This window comes from Helicoverpa zea, chromosome 29 (genome assembly GCF_022581195.2).
Source record: "Helicoverpa zea isolate HzStark_Cry1AcR chromosome 29, ilHelZeax1.1, whole genome shotgun sequence".
Classification (NCBI taxonomy): domain Eukaryota; kingdom Metazoa; phylum Arthropoda; class Insecta; order Lepidoptera; family Noctuidae; genus Helicoverpa; species Helicoverpa zea.
In genome coordinates, this window is record NC_061480.1 from 1,812,974 (window position 1) to 1,834,543 (window position 21,570).

Below are 21,570 nucleotides of genomic sequence, written 5' to 3' on the forward strand. Positions count from 1 at the left end.
GCTCCCATACGACGAACGTGATTTTTTTGCTCATTTTTGCTCGATATCCATAAATACATATAGAATATTAGTTTGGATGGTACGGAACCCTACGTGCGCACCGACACGCACTTGGCCGGTTTTTTGTAATACCAAAAATCGTTAACAGATGTCTTAGGAACCCGAACGCTTCGTTAGTTCACTCATAACTGATCGTTTTGGTCGTGTCCACCGTACGATTTTGACCTAGAAGGTGCCCGACCTACCTGCATTATTGCATCCCCGGTCATCTTTCCTAAGGGTACGTTCAAACAGACCGGGTCGGAGATCATCGGCGCGCATTTTTCTTTTCACACAGACCGGAGCCGATCGGCTATGCGAGCATTAAAGAGCATGCAAATGGAGCCAAACATCAAGAAAAAATACACGATCGGAAGACCTGCTCCTCTTATTATTTCACACCGAGCGCCTTCGAGCATTCTCAATGACAAAAGCAGTGCGCATGCAAAAATAAACCTTACTTCAAATATTAAGTAGTCAATTTTTTGTAGGGATTTCCTGAGGCGTGGGATGCATTGGAGGCACACTTGTAGTAGAAGCGTGGCTCCTGATCGTTGAGCAATCTTGGAGGAGGGGCTGTGTCGGCTCATATTGCTCCAAATATCCTTCATCTGTGTTCTTTGTTATGTCCTCATATATTTTTATGTACCTGTGATATCAATTCATTACGATTTTAATGTTAATTCTAAATTTAATTAAATCATTATTATTCCTTACTTTTTATATTCCCTAATTTAACTAAAATGTTGTTTTTTAATTAAAGTTGAATGCTGCTTACTACGTACTATTCGCAATCCACGTGTAACTTCTACTCACCCACCGTCATGACAAAGCATATTTTATAACACCTCGCACGATCCCAAACTGGGATAAGATAAAACTTAGTCACTCGTTGCTCAAGATACTTATCTCGTATGATACATACACACTATACAATATTTTGTAAAGCATATTACCCTCTTATAATAAAGTACGAAAGCGTCGGTCGCCATTAAAAATACATTTTTATTTTCAGTAGCTGAAATAGTTTTTGACAGATGTTTAAGTTACAGCACTGACCTCTATGGTTTACAGGCATAGATAATTAATGGCGCGACCACATGTATTTTGATCATATGGAGTAAACTAATTATATTCTATTATATTCTTCAAAGAAACACTATTTATTTAATATATATTTAAACACAATTTATTTAACACATATTCGCATAATCACCCGTTGGACGCCATAACGTTAGTTTCGGCTGTCGCTGAAAATCAGCGCTGGGACTTTGTCTCGCACGGGGTCGCAGCATCATGCTGAGCGAGGGCCGTATTGCGTGGTTGTGACGCATACTACCCCCTCATGTTTGTTTTCTTTCTATTTTAGCCCTTTTTTGTTTTATTTATTATATTGATTGTTTATGTAGGTACTTATGTATGCGTCCTCAATTACGTAATTAAATGTATTTTCTTTCTTTTTTCTTTCTTTCAATTTTCAACGTGTTAGGAATTTGCTCTGCTCTCCGAGCCGGTCTGTCTGAACGGACCCGTACTCCGAGATGATTGATAATTTCGCATATATATAGAATGCATGTTTGCTGCAAATTCAGTTTTCTGTTTGTCCATGAGCGACGCGGTGTAGTGAAATCAGTTTTTTCGAAAAGTTGCCGCTAGCGGAAAACATGGCTGCAATCGATAATGTAAGGTTCATTCCTCGACGACATATTTGAAAAATTCTTTCAGTGTTCTTTCTTTTTAGGGTTCCGTACCCAAAGGGTAAAACGGGACCCTATTGTTTTCGCTCCTCTGTCCGTCCGTCTGTCACCAGGCTGTATCTCATGAACCGTGATAGCTAGAGAGCTGAAATTTTCATTTTAACAAATACTGAAAACTAGAATAAAATAAATATTTTGGGGGGCTCCCATACAACAAACGTGATTTTTTGCTCATTTTTGCTCTGGTACGGAACCCTTCGAGCGCGAGTCCGACTCGCACTTAGCCGGTTTTTTCCTTTTTCTTTCAGTTAGATCATTTATTCAAACTTAGCTGTAAGACAGCACTTTATGAACGTCAGAAATTTACAAAAGACAGCCCCCAAAAACGCCCACCCTTCACCACTTCCTATGTGTTATTGCTGGGAAGAAGTGGCGCAACAAACTCCCCAGCAACACATGTCTATCTGTACGTTAGAAGAAACTTTCAACATTGTTTGATATATTTTGCATACAATTTGTATATTGCAGTATAAAAAGTATCCTAAAGCCTCCTTCGATAAATGGGTTATCGAACACTGCAAGAACTTTTCAAATCGTTCCACTAATTCCTGAGATTTGCGCCTTCAAGCGAACAAACCCACTTCAGCTTTATAATATTAGTATAGGTAAACTACTTTTTCTTCCTCCTGCCCTGTTCCCAATTTTATTTGGGGTCGGCGCAATATGTCTTCCTCTTCCTTCTTTCCTCGTCACTCGTCATACTGACACTCACTCCCTTCCTATTCATGTCATCTTTTAGGCAATCCATCCATCTTTTATTAGGTCTTCCTCTTCCTCTCCATCCATCTACATTCATACTTAGCACACTATTTGTTCATCCCTCCTCATTACATGCCCCATTCCGTAACTGGCGCTATTTTCAGACTGCCTCTAATGTAATAATTCCTCACTTTATCCATTCTTTTAACATCACACATCCATCTCAGCATTCTCATTTCTGCTACATACACAAGTAAAGGTAAACACTATTCATAATTAAAAGCTGAAATTATCATCTAGCACTATATACATCCGAGTGTCAGTAAACAGCACCAAAGGATATTGGGTTGCCCGGGTAACTGGGCTGAGGAGGTCACGTAGGCAGTCGCTCCTTGTAAAGCACTGGTACTCAGCTGCATCCGGTTAGACTGGAAGCCGACCCCAACATAGTTGGTAAAAGGGAGATGATGATGATGAGTTTACAAAAGGCTAGGCAGATGAAGAAACGCATGGAGCTGAATTAATGCGACTTTTCTCATAAATTTCCTTCATCATGATTGTAGACAGGTATAATTGCTCATTAAAAGTTTTGTAAGTTAACTAGCTTGATACGTAATATGCGTGACGAATGAAAAAAAGTAATTAGCCCGTGTTTTAGATAACGCTAAAATAATGGATGTTTGTTTTTTTTCTTTTCAATCACAGACCGATAGCAGACATAATATAAAGCAATTGAATTTTTGTGTTACGACACTTTTAGATACAAATCCATCTATATGTATAAAACTATGATATTTCTATGATAATTGTTATTCTGTTCTAAGTTTACGTGCTATAGATACACGTTTAGTTGATAGACACATGTTTAGTTTATTTTATTATTTTTAACTAGCTTCTGCCAGCGGTTTCACCCGCATCCCGTGGGAACTACTTCCCGTACCGGGATAAAAAGTAGCCTATAGCCTTCCTCGATAAATGGGCTATCTAACACTGAAAGAAATTTTCAAATCGGACCAGTAGTTCCTGAGATTAGCGCGTTCAAACAAACAAACTCTTCAGCTTTATAATATTAGTATAGATTATAAGGAGCGTTTCTTTTTTGGTTTGTATAATTTATTTGTTGTTTCTATTATTGCCCAAGTACTCATTCATGTTCTAGTTTTTATACTATCATTTATTTTGTGAACGTTGGTTAACCTATAATTGGCGACTGTGTAAGTCCTAGTCATAACAAAAACTGTATTTTAAGCTTTTTCTACACAGAAGCTGTTGGAACCTTAAATAAATAAATAAAACTTTTCGTTGTAATTTTGTAACTCAAGTACTCCAAACCAAATGTTAAGGCTTTGTTCGAACTATTTAGTAGATGGTTTATGTGAAGTTTTTTGCTGTCCCACTGCTGGGCTGCGGCCTCCTCTCACACGGAGAAGGATTGAGCATTAATCACCACGCTTGCTCAATGCGGGTTGCTGATTTCAGACAATTTAGTCCAAGTTTCCCCGAGATGTTTTCCTTCACCTTTAATCAGCCATTGGTGTCCAAGATATACTTAGAAAGTACATACAAACTTAAAAAAGTTGCATTGGTACTGGCATCGAACACACACTCATACTTGAGAGGTTGGTTCTTTACCCACTAGGCCACCACGAATTATATCTGTTTCTTAAGACTTTTCTCTTCTTTTTTCAGTCCATGAAATTATTGATTAAATTTCCTGATGGTGTCTACAGCGGCATCAAAATAACGGTGAAGGGCAACATACCCTCGAATGCCGTAAGGTAAGACTTATATTATTTGTCACCTATATGCTTATTTATGTAAATCATTCGGCTGTCATTGAACTTCTTTGGCAGTCGTTACGGGTAGTCAGAAGCCAGTAAGTCTGAGAACCGATCTTACCAAGGGGTATCTATATACCACCGGGGCTGCGTGATTATTCGAAAGAGTTACCGCGGCCCTGGTACATAAAAGGCCTACGACGGAACACGACGGTTTTTAGTCAGTGAGAGTCTGACACTCCCTCACCGCTGCTAACCCACAGCGGGAGGGGTCATTTGAAGACTTTTGACGATCTTATAAAAAAAAGGGTATCTATATATAGGGGTGCCTACGTCCAGCAGTGGACTGCGATAGGCTGATGATGATGATGATGATGATGATGATGATGATGATGATGATGATATATAGGGGTATATAACTGTTTTGAGGAGGTCAGATAGGCAGTCCTTATAAAAACACAGTTACATCCAGTTAGACTGGAAGCTGACCCCAACATAGTTGTTTGCTGCGCAGACGACAAATGTAGATTCCTCTTAACTTCACAGATTCGCAATCAATCTCCTATGCGGATCCAGCACGATTGAACCAGAAGACATCGCCTTCCACCTATGCCCAAGGTTCAAGGAAGGTAGGGTTGTTCGCAACAGCCGCTCGCAAAAAGAATTTAAGGACGAAGAGTCGGCCGGCGGGAACCCACTGTCGCCAGGCACTTCAGTCGAAATTGAGATCGAATGTACCGATTCAGCTTTTAAGGTAAGACCCCCATGGAGAACAAAATGACTAGCGAACATTGATATACAAAAACCTACATGCACACTCAACGGCTCAAAAACGTCCTCACCAAATGAGCGCAACATTCAAAATTGTGCGCTCATTTGCTCTGTCCTAGCCGATCACTTTTTTTTTTTTTTAACGACGTCAAAAATTAAAAATAATAATATTATTAAAAATCATCAAATGACCCCTCCCGCTGTGGGTTAGCAGCGGAGAGGGAGTGTCAGACTCTTACTGACTAAAAACCGTCGTGTTCCGTCATAGGCCTTTTGTGTACCAGGGCCGCGGTATCTCTTTCGAACAACCCGCAGCCCCGGCAGGCCTTGGCCCTGATGGGCCACGCTGGGGTTGCTGACATCTCTTTGAGGAGCGCGTGGAACAACGCGCGCCGTCGACACGGGTCTGTCGTCTAAGTAGACAGAGGGGCGATGAGCCACCCGAACTCACAGTCCACAGACCCACGCCTACGGTGGCCGGGAGTCATCTCGCGACACCTGGCGCCCATGGTGTTTACCTGGTCCAGCGCGGCGGCCGGGATGAGAGGTGCGAACTCTCTGGCGTTCCGCCTCATTCCCTCTCGCCCCGGACCATGGCCTGAACCAGGGCCGGACGCGAGAGGTCGCCGCCGCCCAAAGCCTCGACGAGGACCCGGCGGTGCCCCTCCCATGCGGGGCACACCTGGACTGTGTGGTCCACCGTGTCCTCGGGGCTGTCCGCACAATGGTGACACCCGGGCGCCTCCTCACGACCGATGCGGTGCAGGTACCTCCCGAAACAACCGTGTCCGGTGAGGACCTGCGTCATGCGGTACGTGAGGGCGCCGTGACTCCTCCCGAGCCACTCCTCAAAGAGGGGACTTACCGCCACGATGGTGGCGTGCCCTTCCTAGCCGACCACTTCGGTCGTAAAATTTTATTTTATTTTGTATGTCTCTACCAGACCTCGGGACTATAGAGTCCCGGATTTTTGGGAGGCGAACGTGGGGCCGAAGCCAACACGCTGAAGCCCTTTTGAGACAACTTTAATGAAATGGTGACACAAAACCGACGATTATCCCTGTATACACTATAGAAATGCACCCAAGGACAATCCCCGGTTCTGTGCTAAACTATTGCTAACTATGGATGAAAACCACTTGGGCTATTGTGATGGGATGCCAGTGGACTAGGAATGGGGAAACCACAGGAACCATGGCACCTGCCGATAACAATGTAACAAATACACGTAAAAATGGCAGGTGGAGACTCGCCAACTCACTTACTGGGCCCCCGGGAATCAGTCACTGAATAGCAACAAGAGGGCAACAGGTACACGAGCGGCTGAAGGGTGAGGATACCTCGGCGGACTTCAAACGCAGATCACGCGCTCCCTGTGGGTCCAGCATCACCGGCCCACTCGCCACTTACCACGAGGCACCCACCCTCCGAGCGGGCTGCCAACTCTACTCTAGCGACTCCACTCTGACCGGCCGATGAAGGCAAGCCAAGAGGCGGGAGACCTATCCCCCGTCATGCTTCACTCCGGCAAGCCGGAGATGGGGGACAGTATACTCTCCCTGGAGCACTCGGATATATAGCCCCGCGGGGTCGCTACTCCCCGTCATCCGCCTCAGATGCCCTGCGGGGCTTATTTTATTTATTATTATTTATTTATTCGACTTACACGGCTTTAACAGCCAATTACATAAATCGTAAACTTAAATTTAAAATGAAAAATAAAAACTTAAAAATACAGTTAACATAATATAAAAAAATAAAATAAAATGAAAATATAGTAAAAAACACGTTAGTAACAAATAATAAAATTAGAAATTGTTTTCACAAAACTTTAGGCATACTCCCAATTTTATTGCTTTAAGTACAGTGCGTTGTAATAATGACTTTAAACAATTCGCGTAAAGTTGAACTTGCAATGACATAAGCTTGTACCTTATAGAAAGAGACAGAGTTAGTGGTTGAGGACACATTCGAGCGTTACTTTTATTCGAGACTGCATCTTGGGTTTTTGTATATCAATGCTAGCGAAGAGTTACCGCGGCCCTGGTACATACGCGGCCTACGACGGAACACGACGTTTTTAGTCAGTAAGAGTCTGACACTCCCTCACTGCTGCTAACACACAGCGGAAGGGGTCATTTGATGATTTTTGATGTCGTTAAAAATAGGTGCCATAACGGAAAATCTCCTAAGAAAGTAGCGCGATAACATGCGGGAGTGCGGGGGACGAGGAACATTTACTTTCTTCGCCCTAATACACCCGACTCTTTGGGCCGACCATTCGGTCAGGTCAGTGCTTAATCGTATCTGGAGTATTAATCGCCAGCCCATCTCTGTAACTATGGGGATATTACTATTGGCTTGTATAATGTTAGTGTATATTGTTTTTCTATGTTCCTTGATGTAAATGTTTAAAATCAACATAACCTATTTTTGTTATAATATGATATAGCTTCTATACCCCATGGATTTCAGGCCGGTCTTTTTGGCACCATCAAAGGTATATCATAATGAACCCATTGGTAAACATATCTTTCGTTAATATCGGGCGTCACACGTGAACAAGCGGATGGACGTCAAAAATCATCAAATGACCCCTCCCGCTGAGAGCAAATTGAACGTAAATATTCATAGCAAAAAATTCAAAAAATGGTTGTTTTAAGAAAACTGACATATTCAATATTCTATGTACCTGCTGTTTTGCTTACTGTTAATGTAAAAATCCCATCTTTCCTTTTTTTTTAACGACGTCAAAAATCATCAAATGACCCCTCCCGCTGTGGGTTAGCAGCGGTGAGGGAGTGTCAGACTCTTACCGTCTTACCACAAAAACTTTTAAACGTCAGTTTATGCCTTGTCTAAAAAAATGACAAATTATGACGTTGACATATGGTTCATTTTGCAGCCAAAATTTTATTAGACAAGTGTAAAACAGGGTTTAAAGTTTTTGTAGTAAGGCCCTTACTGACTAAAAACCGTGGTGCTCCGTCGTAGGCCTTTTATGTACCAGGGCCGCGGTAACTCGCGCGAACAATCCCGCAACCCCGGCAGATTATTGTGTCCACTGAGGTGAACTTTCACGGAGAATACTTTAATCATAATTTGATATTATCATTTATATATTGTTCAACATATAAATTACATTTTTAAATATTTAATATAAAAATAAAAAGCATTTAAAAATATAAAAAATAGATGGCCACCGATTTCGGGCACAGGGTCCAAGGTCCCGGTGGTTAGGGTCCCAGAAACCTCCTCACAATACGCGCCGTATCAAGGATTACTGCCTTCTGCCTTCTAATCATAATTATTATTATGCCCAGGTGAAAATGAACGGAAATTCCTTCTGCGAGTTCAAGCATCGCTTACCATTCGATCGCATCACACACCTCGACGTGGACGGGGATCTGAAGCTAAGTCATATCAGCTTCTAGGCCATTGTCCAGAGGGCTGTACAGATGACACGACGAGGAAAAATGAAACCTAACCGTATAGAAATAAAGTTGAAATTTCAATTTAGAATAGAATAGAGAAGAGTGTTTTCTGAAAATTGACAAAACTAATGTTTTTAGACGAACGAAATAAAGCATTTTAGCTACACAATATTGTATTTTTATTGTCATCAGAAATTGCCCAATCCCTAAAATCGTAACAAAAAAAGTTTTAGATTATTTTCTCAATTTAATGTTTAGAAAAATCTTTAACACCCCTATATATTGATAACTTATGTAGCACCCTGTATATTGCAAGCTTATGCAGCATCCTATATCCACCAAAAAGGTGGACAGACAACCTTATAAAGGTCGCCGTCGACGCTGGATGCAGGTCGCCTCCAACAGGTATCTGTGGAGATCTAAGGGGGAGGCCTATGTTCAGCAGTAGACGTCCTATGCCTGAGATGATGATGATGATGATGATGATGATATATCTACACTAATATTATTAAGAGGAAAGATTTGATTGTTTGTTGGGTTGTTTGAAATGGATAGGCTCCGAAACTTCTGCACCGATTTTAAAAATTCTTTCTGTATTGAAAAGCTACATAATCCCGGTGAACATAGGCTATATTTTAACGAGGACAGGGGCACGATTCCGCTATATTACTTTAGCGACATACGTTACACATCCGACTGCGATCCAATCACGACTCAATTACGATTGAAGCGTATGTGGCATTCCGCTATTTTTTCTTTGCAGTAGCGGCGTAAGCGGGGGGCGGGGGGGGCGTCCGCCCCGGGTGCCACATCTCGGGGGGTGCCATCTTGGTCGACATATATCTGCACGACCAGGATGGCGCGGGCAGAAAGGACAAGTCACTAAGGGTGCCATTCTTATCTACGAAGCCTAGGTTCACTACCATTTTCTGCGCGATATTCAAATTTTAAACAAAACTACAACAGTGCATATGTGAGACATCGAGGCGGTCACCCCTCTCAGTTCGACAGTCACCCTTCTCTTGTATTTTTGCATTTATCTAATTACTTAAATTAATTCTTCAAAGTTAGAAAAAAAAATTCCGGACTTCTCTTAATTTCTAAATTGTTCTGCGCTTACTTTTAAGGGTAAACGCAGGACCCCTCAACCTAGCAAGAAGTTAAAGCAGCGAAGTAGCAAAAACAACTGACACTCGCTTCAGTCACGGTTTCTTTTAATTTGTGCTTAATTCTGAGTTAAATTAGAGAGTCCTCAAAAATAACAATTAAAAAAATCACCTTACAGTGGATATTTCTAAGCTATTTAGGCGCTATTTGTAAGCGGAGGTGGAGGACTTTTGTGTCCCAAATCTCTAAAAATTTTAAGCTCGCTACGCTCGCAGTTGCTTAACTTTGCGGTCGTGTTCTTTTTTCAAACTTGTTTGAGTACTTTTGTGTTGAAAAACTCAAAAATTTCGCGATCGCTGCGCTCGCGCCTTACACTTTACAGTAATTTTCTCTAATTTCTTTAGATATCTTTTTGCGTCCCAAATATCAAAAATTACGCGCTCGCTACCCTCGCGCCTTCTTCACTTAACAGTGCTTTTTTTTCAAACTTGTTCGGGTACTTTTGTGTTAAAATCCTTAAAAATTCCGCGCTCGCGATTTACACTTTGTGGTACTTTTCTTTACATATCTTTTTGCGTCCCAAAAATCTCAAATTTCGCGCTCGCTACGCTCGCGGCTTCTTCACTATGCGGTACTTTTTCAAACTTGTTTGGGTACTTTTATGTTCATTCGGTATGATTTTTTTTAACTACGTAATTATATTGGGGGGGGAGGGGGTTGCTCAACAACTCCGCCCCGGGTGCCACCCGATGCTACGCCGCAACTGTTTCTTTGAAATATATTATGTTTTTATCCTTTTCTGTCATTCAATAATGAATCATTTTGCGTGCTTTACGATTGCAATATGATTGTAGAGCAAACTACCGTTAGACCAAAATCACCAAAATAGCAATGTCGTTGGAATACGATGATTGGTCTTATATTAGTAGCAGAATGCCCGATATGGTTAAAACTGCTATTGTGATGCAATTTCTATTCAATTTTGACATTATTAACTTAGGAGAATCGGGCCCCTGTTCCCGAGAGAAGGGAAGGATGTATAAGAATAGTGATACACACACACCTATAGCCAGCGAAGTAATATTGCGCCAACAGCCATCCTATTTCTACCATGAAGTTGATTTGTAACGAACATTTCAGCTCACCCAAACTGCGGTCCAGGATTTCTGAAATAATCAATTAATAGTTAAAAAAACCCTAATATAATAAAATACACGTAAAAATATATGGTTAAAGTTCATTACAAGGTTTTTCTAACAATTCCAAACACAGCTATGATACGATGTTGCATATGAAGGTCCAGTTCATATCTTCCGGTTCCATCATCAGATCAGTTCGACAGTACCATATTATTGTATTGTCATCAGAACTACATACAGCTGCTAATTTTCATGACGCCACGATCCTTGGAAGATGGTTAAATTGGTTACGTTAGATTCCATTACATAGTTACACACAGGTTGACCTTATAAAGGCGTAGAAAAAAACAATCACACTAATATTATAAAAACAAAAGCGCCATCCCATCTTCCAAGTTCTGCGTGCTGTGCTGCTGCTGCCGCTGCGGCCGCGGAGAACCTCAAGCGGCGGAAATATAGAGGCCTTGTCGGCAACTATATTTTCGAACCGTTTGGGGTTGAAACCCTCGGGTCGTGGGGTCCGAATGCGCACACCCTATTTAAAGACCTGTCTAGGCGGCTGGTTGACGCTTCTCGTGACCAAAAGGCTGGCTATTACCTCGGACAAAGGATCAGCATGGCCATCCAACGAGGTAATGCTGCCAGCCTCTTGGGTACGCTCCCAGTTGACAGCGATGGGGATGAATTTTTTGACGCCTTTTAGATATAGTGTATATATATATATATTTTTTTTAATTGTTCTACTAAGAAAGTTTTTTTTTGTGTTGTAAATATCTATGTATATAACTTTGTAAATAAATGTAAATAAAATATTGAAAAAAACAAAAGTGATCAATTTTGATAGAGAGGATTTTCAGAGATTTACCTTGAAAAATTATAGAAAGGTTGTGAATAATTTTTCTTCGTGCGATAGCAGATTACATTAAATTGAAAATGGCTAGGCAAATGGTACAACAGCTTATCTAAAAGTACTAGGCTCACAAGAGTCACAAGAGATGCTATCATGTGAGACGAATGCCCACCCAAAAACCTCATGGAAGGCTAGGCAGATAATAAAAGGATCAGCTAAAAGTACTAGGCGCACATAAAGTTAAAGAGATCTCTAAGGACTTACTTGCCTTAATTAGAATAGAAAGAACATGTCAAATTCTTTTTTAAAATTGAAAGTCTTGCAAAAGGTACTAGGCTCGCATAAGATGTAAGAGGTTTACCTTGAAAAGTAATAGAATACGGCTGTGTATGAGTTTCCTTGGCGTCTTTAATGGTGGTATAGAATATGTAGTAGGGAGCACTCGCTGCATGCTTGGCGGCCATCTTGCCTTTTGGCAGCACCACGGAAAGGAAGTCTTCTGGTCTCCGAGTCGGGTTCACTATGGGACGGTAGTCACTGTCTGGAAATATTATGAAAAAAATTACATACCTACTTATTACAATCTTTACAAATATTATGAATGGGAATGTGTCTGTCTGTCTACCTGTCGAGCTTACACGCCGAAAGGACTGACTGAACCAATATAAATATAAAAGGTAGGTACACAGATAGTCTATAGTAGAGCCTGGAAAAGAACAAGCTTTGAGTGGACCTTCAAAAACCACCTCGAGTTGCGCCAGATGCGAGTCAAGCCGTAGCGCGCGGCCGTTGTACGTCGCCAGAGTCAGTTTTGTTTGGTGGCCTCCCGTAACCCGGAGATTCTTCGCACCCCCTGCCCCGCCGTAACCACGGTCGCCACCATGACCGGGAATAGCGGGACTGCCGGGAACTAGGGGCCGTGGCTTTTTTGTTCTGCACATGAGGAATTTAGCCTACTGCTATCACGCTGGCCAGACGGGTTGGTAGAGGGTTTTTTCCGAGTTTTCCTTCTCTCGCACTGGTGTTCGGTGCATTTTTACTCCATTAGTCGCCTTCTACGACACCCACTGGAAGAAGGGGTAGCGACATATGTATTCTTAAGCCGTCGCTACACGGCGCATGACATTTTTATGTCATGTGAATAGGCCATTACCACTCATAAATAGTGTAGCTTTCCAAGAGTGAAAAGATTTTTCAAATCAGTTCAGTAATTACGGAGCTTTTAGGGTACATATAATCAAAAACTGTTACCCTGCTATTATATTAGTATAGATAAGGGGGGAGGTGTGAGGGAATCTAACTAAAAAAAAATAACCTACCTTTCTGACTACTCCCACTAGAAGACCCCTTACTCTCTCCACTTCTACTTCTAGAAGTACCACTTCCCCCTCTATCATGAGGAGATTTGCTAGTCTCCCGCTGCTTCTCATGTGAGACTGGTTTGAGGGTCACATTCCTCTCTTCTGGCCTCTTCTGAGGTTTTACATCTTCTGACGTTGTTGATGTTGATGCACTGTGAATGTAGAAGGAACATTTTAATGTCTAATTACTAGGGAACTTTTAATTGAAGAGATCATAGCTAAGTCAAAGTTGCAAGTTTTTAAGCAACTCTTGCCGCGGTCACTTTGTGGATGGGTCACCTTCTTGACATGACGAGTTCTTCCATGTTTTGGAAGACACGATAAATTGGCTAAGCTAGCAATTGAGTGTCTTTAGCGGTTGTTATTGGTAGTCAAACAAAAACCAGTAAGTCTGACAAACAGTCACATGAAAGGGTGTTGGGTTGCCCTGGTAACTGGGTCGAAGAGATCAATTAGGCAATCACTTAATGTGGCACACTGGTACACGACTGCCTCCGGTGCTGATGGAAGCTGACCTGGCTGAATTGTATAAGTTGTAATTTAATTATAATTAAATTGTAATAGACAGCTGTTTTGCTGGGAAGTTTGTTCTTCACCACTTCTTCTTCCCAGCCATAACACTAGGAAGTGGTGAAAGGAGGGCATTTTGGGGGTGCTGTCCTTTTGTAAATTTGACGTGAAAAAGTGCTAAAAACTAGCCTACTTTCAATAAACAACTTTGACTTTGAAGGCTCGGCAGATGTCTTTTTTTTTAACTCACCCAGCACTAAGTTCTGTGCCAAAGTTCTTGCCGGGAGTGTACAACTGCTGGTGTAGAAGCATCTTCAGTTGATCCACGTACATCTGTTTCTGGCTCTGCAGCTTGGACGGGATCGGAAAGTCTCCAGAACCCGTGTACGAATCCAGGATGGATTCCACTGGAATTATGAGTAAATACTTCTTGGTTAGTCTAGTATATTAATAATGGTTAAGGGTTTGTTTTTTTGCTTTTTGGATGTTCAAAAAGTGCTAATTTCAGCCTAATTTGATTAAATGATTTTGCTTTCATTGAACATTCTAATCTCAAGACTAATTTCACAATTTAAAAAAAAAATATTTTGTATATTTATTAATAGGGTATGTGTAGAGAAAGACTCATGTATAGACCACTTATATCCTAAATGCACACTGCATAGATTAGGTATTTATCAAGAGACACGGGTAAACACGCTGGTAGAAGCTAGTTTTTTTTAATTAATGTAAAGATAAATCTAAGTAAACAATCTATTTTCTTTCTAAAGATATCTTATAGTTTTGTAAGGAGCAAGCAAGCAACCTCTTTTTCTGTAAACTTTCCATATGGCGAACTTTCTTTTATAAAAAATAGTTTCAAAACTTACAGTGTTCATGGCTATACTCCTTAAAGTGTATAGGATTTAATCGGAAGCATTTATCTGCATAAGGACACTGCATTTTCGGCCTTTTACTATTTTGTTTATCTGAAATTTGAGAAGAACGTGTATTATTCGTCAAAATTGGCGCCAAATACAAGTTGTAATTAAGACTTTTAACACAGTAATTAAAGCTTACCGTCCATAGTTTCTTTTCGCTTACTCGGTGTACTCATATTTATAGTATTTTTATGTTTTTAAATCCTTCTATCAGTGCAGTGGCAACTTCAAATTCAAAATTTTAATAAATCAAATGGGCTGATGTCAGAGTGACAATGACATGAACTTATGTTAGACGGATAATCGGACGTCCAGGACTTACTAATTCCATGAGGAAGGCTTATAAGATAAAATTGATCAAAACATACTCTTACATGTTTTAAATAAACCTTGTGCATAATTGTGCACAATAATAAAGAACGGCTAAAAATGGACATTATTTCAGAATGTCGTGCCTCTAAAAACTTTAGTGACTTTTGGAAAGCAACCAACAGTTTAAACCATAAGACTGGCCTTCCAGTGAGCGTGGGAGGTGCGAGTGATAGCAGAGACATAGCGGAACTGTTTAGAGAACATTTTACCACTAAGTCTCCACTGGGTCCCTCGTCTGCAGATCCTGGGTCCACCGTGACTGGTGATTTGTATAGGGTTTCTGCTAAACAAGTACGACAAATTGTGAGTAGCATGTCTAGGGGCAAGTCACCGGGTCACGATGGACTCAGTATCGAGCATTTAAAACATGCTGGTGTGCATTTACCACGTGTGCTCGCAATGTTTTATACTTTGTGTCTAAATCACTCGTACTTGCCTACGGATCTTATGAAAACCATCGTGGTACCAATTGTAAAGAATAAAACTGGAGATTTGTCTGATAAGAACAATTACCGACCGATTTCATTGGCTACAATCTTAGCCAAGGTGTTGGACAGTGTGCTCGACTCAGAACTTGATAAACATCTCAATATCCATGACGCTCAGTTTGGTTTTCGCGCGGGACTTTCCACTGAAAGCGCAATTCTGAGTCTGAAGCACACTGTTCAATACTATACGGAAAGAAGTACACCTGTGTATGCATGCTTTCTTGACCTCTCCAAGGCATTCGACCTTGTGTCGTATGACGTGTTGTGGGAGAAACTCAAGAAAACTGGCGTGCCTACACAGGTGCAAAGAATTTTTCACTTCTGGTACCAAAACCAGAATAATTTTGTAAGATGGGCAAACACCTTCTCAGACACGTACAGGTTGGAGTGTGGGGTGAGGCAAGGTGGTTTAAGTTCTCCTAAGCTCTTCAACCTGTACGTTAATGAGCTTATAGTTGGGCTCAGCAGCACTCGAGTGGGATGCTGGATTGGCAACATTTGTATGAACAACTTTAGTTACGCAGATGACATGGTGCTGCTGACCCCAACTGTAAGTGCAATGAGGCAGTTGCTCGCAATATGTGAAGCATATAGCATTCAACATGGTTTGATGTACAATGCTAAGAAGAGCGAGTACATGGTCTTCAAGGCCCCCGGTAAATGTACACTAAATGTGCCCGCAATAAAGCTAAATGGCATTGAACTAAAGCGGGTTGACAAGTTCAAATATCTCGGACATTACGTTACTGAGGACCTTGAGGACAAAGTTGACATGGAAAGGGAACGTAGGGCATTGGCAGTGCGAAGTAACATGCTGGCCCGCAGGTTTGTGCGTTGTAGTGAACAAGTTAAAGTCACACTTTTTAAAGCCTACTGCCAGACTTTCTACACGTGCAGCCTGTGGTTCAGATATACACAGAGAACGCTCAATGCTCTACGTGTCCAATATAATAACGGATTTAGGATGTTGTTGGGGTTGCCCCGTTTCTGCAGTGCCTCCGGTATGTTTGCGGAAGCCAGGGTAGACGGCTTCCATGCTATAATACGCAAGCGGCTCGCATCATTGCTGAACAGAGTCAGGAGCAGCACCAACAGCATCCTACAGGTTATTGCGGAAAAGCAAGACTCAAACGTCCTGAAAGCATTTATACGTGCTCAAATTTTGTAAACTGGTTTCTGTATGTTTTTATGTATGGACATTGGTCTGAAATAAAGATTATATTATTATTATTATTTGTATGTCTCTTTCTGACCTCGGGACTACAGAGTCCCGGATTTTTGGAAGGCGAACGTGGGGCCGAAGCCAACACGCTGAAGCCCTTTTGAGACAACTTTAATGAAATGGTAACACAAAACCGACGATTATCCCTGTATACACTATAGAAATGTACCCAAGGACAATCCCCGGTTCTGTGCTAAACTATTGCTAACTATGGATGAAAACTACTTAGGCTATTGTGATGGTATGCTAATGGACTAGGAATGGGGAAACTACGGGAACTATGGCACCTGCCGATGACAATGTATTAAATACATGTTAAAATGGCAGGTGGAGACTCGCCAACTCACTTACTGGGCCCCCGGGAATCAGTCACTGAAAAGCAACAAGAGGGCAACAGGGACATGAGCGGCTGAGAAGGCTGAGGATACCTCGGCGGACTTTAAACGCAGATCACGCGCTCCCTGTGGGTCCAGCATCACCGGCCCACTCGCCACTTACCACGAGGCACCTACCCTCCGAGCAGGACTAACCTTGCTCTAGCGACTCCACTCTGACCGGCCGATGAAGGCAAGCCAAGAGGCGGGAGACCTATCCCCCGTCATGCTTCACTCCGGCAAGCCGGAGGTGAGGGACAGTATACTCTCCCTGGAGCACTCGGATATATAGCCCCGCAGGATCGCTACTCCCCGTCATCCGCCTCAGATGCCCTGCGGGGCTTATTATTATTATTATAATCGGAAAAGTTACAATTTACAAGTTAGGTAGAAGTTACAGAATTTATCTCTTACTGAATTTTAAATTAATTTCGATTAAAACATTACACACACGTAAGTTCCCTTTCAGTCGTGAATAAATTATCGTAACTTTGCTCTTAGATCAAAACAAAAGGAACTCAAAATCATTCATTTAAACTTGGCAAAACAGCACTTTTTCAAGTTCAAAACACCCACGCTTTATTTCCTGTGTTTTTGACGAACACACTATTAACAATTAACAAAGATTTTTCTACCAATTTAGTGTGTTTTTTTATGGCAACATTTACCGTTTGCCCGCCTTTTTATCGTTTGGGTAAACTTTTATCGGGATTTTCTGGTTTTGGGTATGAACGTGGACAGGATGTAATCTAAGAAGACGACCGAAAAAACGACAGAGACGATTCATCCATGAATTGTCTGAATCTCGGCATGGTTATAAAGAAAAACTTGGCAGATGACGGCAGATAGAATAGAAGAGTATGCAAGAAGAAAATATGCTGCGCCGACCAGAAATAAAATTGAGATGATGATTTTTTTCTTACTTAAATTATATTTTTTTATCGATAGGTAAATTCACAGCAAATTGACAAATATAGACCCAGTATTATTGAGCAGAACCACTATCTAATCAGTTTCGTAGAGGAACCTTTGTGAGGGCACGCGCGGCGGATCTAGCAATACATGCGATCGATGCTTATCGCGCGCGGCTCCTGCGTCTACTGACTAAAAAAAACAAGATGTCGGCGCGCCCGTCGCTGCGCGTTCGTGGCGCGTCGGCGCGCATTCGCGTAAGCTACGAACGTCCCACCCCTTCCGTCTATTCTAGGAAACGAGCGGGAACGCGAGTTTGGCGGCGTCCGGAAATGCGCGGGGTAATTCGATTTGCGACATACTCCCCCTCTAGTTCTGGAGAGCGTCCTCGCTCCTGGACTAGCTCATTGCCCGAGCGTTTCGGACGTCCGCGACGTCGTTTGGGTCGAACAGGATTGGGTGGTACGGCATTACCTGTACCAGTGTCCACGAACGGTGTTAAATCTTGTGTATGATATTTACCTAGACTGTCGGCCGGATTTTCTATTGGCGAGATAATAAAGGTAGTCGGGCTAACCCTTTTGGTGATCACGTAGGGTCCGTCCCGTTTGGGGAAGAATTTCGCAGTCAGACCTTTAGATCGCGGTTTTTCCGTTCAGCGGGGTTTGCCTCTGGATGGTAAAGTGGTACAAAATTTTGTTTTACCCCTAAGATAAACATACATTGTTGCATGACTGCCCCAACAAATTGTACGCCGTTATCGGACGTTACCCTGCGGGGTAAACCATACCGAAGGAAGTATTCTTCGGTTAGCACTCGTGCGCAAGCTTCAGCAGTCGCCTCCTGCAGGGCAAAAAGTTCTACCCACCTGGTAGCGGTGTCTTCAACCAGAAGAATCCATCTCTCACCGTTTTCACCTTCAGGTAGGGGACCGAAAAGGTCAACAGCTAAGACCTCATTGCGTTGCTGTAACACTGGCGTTTGGAGCAGTCCGGGGGGCTTGTTATTGGTAGCCTTGTATCGCTGACAATCTACACAAGCCTTCACATAATCTGTAACGATCCTCCGCATCCCAGGGAAATAGAAAGACTGAGCGATCTTGAGGTAAGTGCGATCGATCCCAGAATGTCCCGCTAGGGGGGAATCATGGCACTCCTTGAGGATCTCAGGACGAAGGGAGAGAGGAATGACGAGCTGAGGAGACTCACTATCCGAATCAGGGTTGTATCGGTAAAGTACTCCTAGGGATAACAGGTATCCGCGTTCTGTCCATCTCCGTGACGCTACTTCGTCGGTACTTTCCATATCGATGAGGATCTTCTGAATCTCCGGGTCGGCAAGCTGTTCCCGCCTTAATTCTTCGGGGCTCCTAGCGGGTATGTCGACAATCACTGTGCAGATACCGCAAGAGTCGCGGGTATCTGGTGAACATATAGGCCTACTCAGTGTGTCTGCCACTACATTCGCCTTTCCCGGGGTGTACTGATACTGAATATCGAATGACTGAAGTTTAAGAGCCCACCTTACTAAGCGTCCTGTAGGGGATTTGAGCGTCATAAGCCAACGGAGGGGTTGGTGATCGCTACCTATAATTACGGGATGTCCGTCTAAGTAGCACCGAAATCGCTCTACAGCCCATACGACGGCTAGAGCCTCTCGCTCAGTAGTGGAATAATTTCGCTCAGCGACGGTCAAAAGACGGCTGGCGTATTCGATGGGTCTTTCTTCCTTATCCTCCCCCTGGAGCAAGACGGCTCCCAGCGCATAATTGCTAGCGTCGGTGCGGAGGATAAAAGGGCGATTGAAATCTGCCTGGACTAACACTGGAGCTGAAGTCAAAAGTCGCTTCAGGTCGTGAAAAGCAGAGGACTGCGTTGTACCCCAGGTCCAAGTCTGACTTTTCCTAGTTAATCTAGTCAGAGGTTCGGCCACGGCCGAGAAATTCGGGATGAATTTGCGGAACCACGAGCAGGTCTGCAAGAAGGTTCGTAGATGCTTCAAGTTGTTGGGTTCATGCATATCCAGAACGGCCTTGACCTTGTCAGGGTCAGGTGAGATTCCCTGTTGGGTAATAACATGGCCCAAGTACTGGACACTCCCCCTGGCGAATACGCATTTATCTCGATTCACCCGCAACTTGAATTCTCGAAGGCGACTGAAAACAGACCGGAGATCCTCTAGATGCTGCTGAAAACCTTCGGAGATGATCAGGAGGTCATCCAAATAGGCCAGGATGGTGACGTTGGCTAGAGATGAGCATGAGCGCAGACGATCGATCAGCCTCTGGAACGTCGATGGCGCGTTCTTCAGTCCGAAAGGCATACGCTTAAAGCGAAAAGTTCCCAGTGGGCTGATGAAAGCGGTCTTATCTCTATCTTGCTCATTCACACTCACCTGCCAGTAACCTGACCTAAGGTCCAGGGTACTCATATAGCAATCCCTCTTCGTTGATTGTAATAGTTCGTCAATCAACGGTATAGGATAATGGTCGGTTTTGGTAACAGCATTTAAGCGCCTGTAATCTACACAGAAGCGTATGCTGCCGTTGGCCTTAGGAACTAGAAGAGCAGGAGAACACCATGCAGACTCACACTCTTCAATGATGTCGTCCTTGAGCATCTTCTCGATTTCTTGACGCATAAGTTCCTTCTTGGCCGGGGTCAATCGGTACGGTGGTACCGAGATAGGAGGGTGCTCACCAGTATCAATGCGATGTTCAGCATAGGGGGTAGGCTCTCCCCCTAGCTGGAAGATGTCCCCATTGTCCACCAAGGTCTGCTCCAGCAGGTCCCGTTCCGGTTGGGTTAATACTGTACCTTCATCTTCCCGGAGTACATCCGCGGAGGAACAGGAAAGCTGTGGCAAGATGGAGGGTTCGAACTGCATTGGGTACTCCACGTGGCGAGTCTCTGAAAAGCACCAACATTTCCTAGCAAAATCCATTATTAATGAAGCTGCCAAGAGGAAATCCATGCCCAGTAATGTCTCATTCTGTCGTGCATCCGGAAGGATGAGGAAGGGTGCCTGAACCACCTTTCCCTCCAGGTGCACGTCCAGAGTCGTCATTAGGACGTCAAGCTCGCGCGCGTGTCCGTCAGCGAGTTTGATACGTCTTCGCGCCGGTTGAAGCGGATGACCCTTGCGACGTAGGAGGATGTGCAGCGTGTGGCCCGCAATACAATTTTTAGCACCGGTATCAACTAACGCGGTTCCCGACGCGCCTAATATTTTTATTATATTAAAAATAGGTCGCGAAACTACCCCGAGTTTATCATGGTTACCGTCACCGGCGCGCGTGCTCTCATCACAATATATTGTGTCACTACACACCTTAATATCTAACTTATGCTTAAAACAATTGCAAGAACAAAAAGAATCACTAAACAAATTACAAGCATATTGGTTACACCCCTCTATATCGCGGGCGTCATTACACATATTAAAATAATGCGAAGAATAGTCGTCGTCGGCGTCATCACAACATAAAATGTTTTTCGGTACAATGGTAGATAATTGGCGCTTGCACCCTAAATCACAATGAGCGTTATCAATAATCGTGTTATCCTTGCTATTATTCTTCGTAACATATTCGTGGTAACATTTCACCACGTTGCTGGTCAAGTGAACGTCCGCAAACTCTTTATTTAGTTTTAAGTTATTAGTTGAGCACGTACTATTTTGTTTACGTAAATAACGCGAATCTAATTTTTGTTTAGATGGTTGCTCGTTTATGCGCGGACTATCACATGACCCGCTATTCTGTTGAACACAATTATTATTAGAAAATATGTTCGAATGCGACGTCGACTCTATACAATTTGCAACGTAACTCTTATT

At 42.8% G+C, this 21,570-nt stretch overlaps 1 protein-coding gene and 1 long non-coding RNA gene across 3 annotated transcripts in view; both read right to left on the reverse strand.

Moving 5' to 3' along the window:
- The window catches only part of LOC124644336 (probable tyrosyl-DNA phosphodiesterase), a 48,252-nt gene extending 33,615 nt beyond the window's left edge, over positions 1 to 14,637 (reverse strand). For both annotated transcript variants that reach the window (XM_047183645.1, XM_047183646.1), the window contains exons 1-6: positions 14,505 to 14,637; positions 14,315 to 14,413; positions 13,696 to 13,852; positions 12,894 to 13,087; positions 11,936 to 12,115; positions 10,649 to 10,751 (exon numbers count right to left, since the gene is read on the reverse strand). In XM_047183645.1, the coding sequence (XP_047039601.1) occupies positions 10,649 to 10,751; positions 11,936 to 12,115; positions 12,894 to 13,087; positions 13,696 to 13,852; positions 14,315 to 14,413; positions 14,505 to 14,541 (770 nt within the window). In that variant the 5' untranslated portion in view covers positions 14,542 to 14,637. The remainder of the gene's footprint in view (positions 1 to 10,648; positions 10,752 to 11,935; positions 12,116 to 12,893; positions 13,088 to 13,695; positions 13,853 to 14,314; positions 14,414 to 14,504) is intronic.
- On the reverse strand, positions 625 to 1,461 carry LOC124644339. The gene is made up of 2 exons (XR_006986048.1): positions 856 to 1,461; positions 625 to 688 (listed from the first exon to the last, which is right to left on the reverse strand). It is a non-coding gene; the product is annotated as an uncharacterized LOC124644339 (long non-coding RNA).
- Positions 14,638 to 21,570: the final 6,933 nt, after the last annotated feature.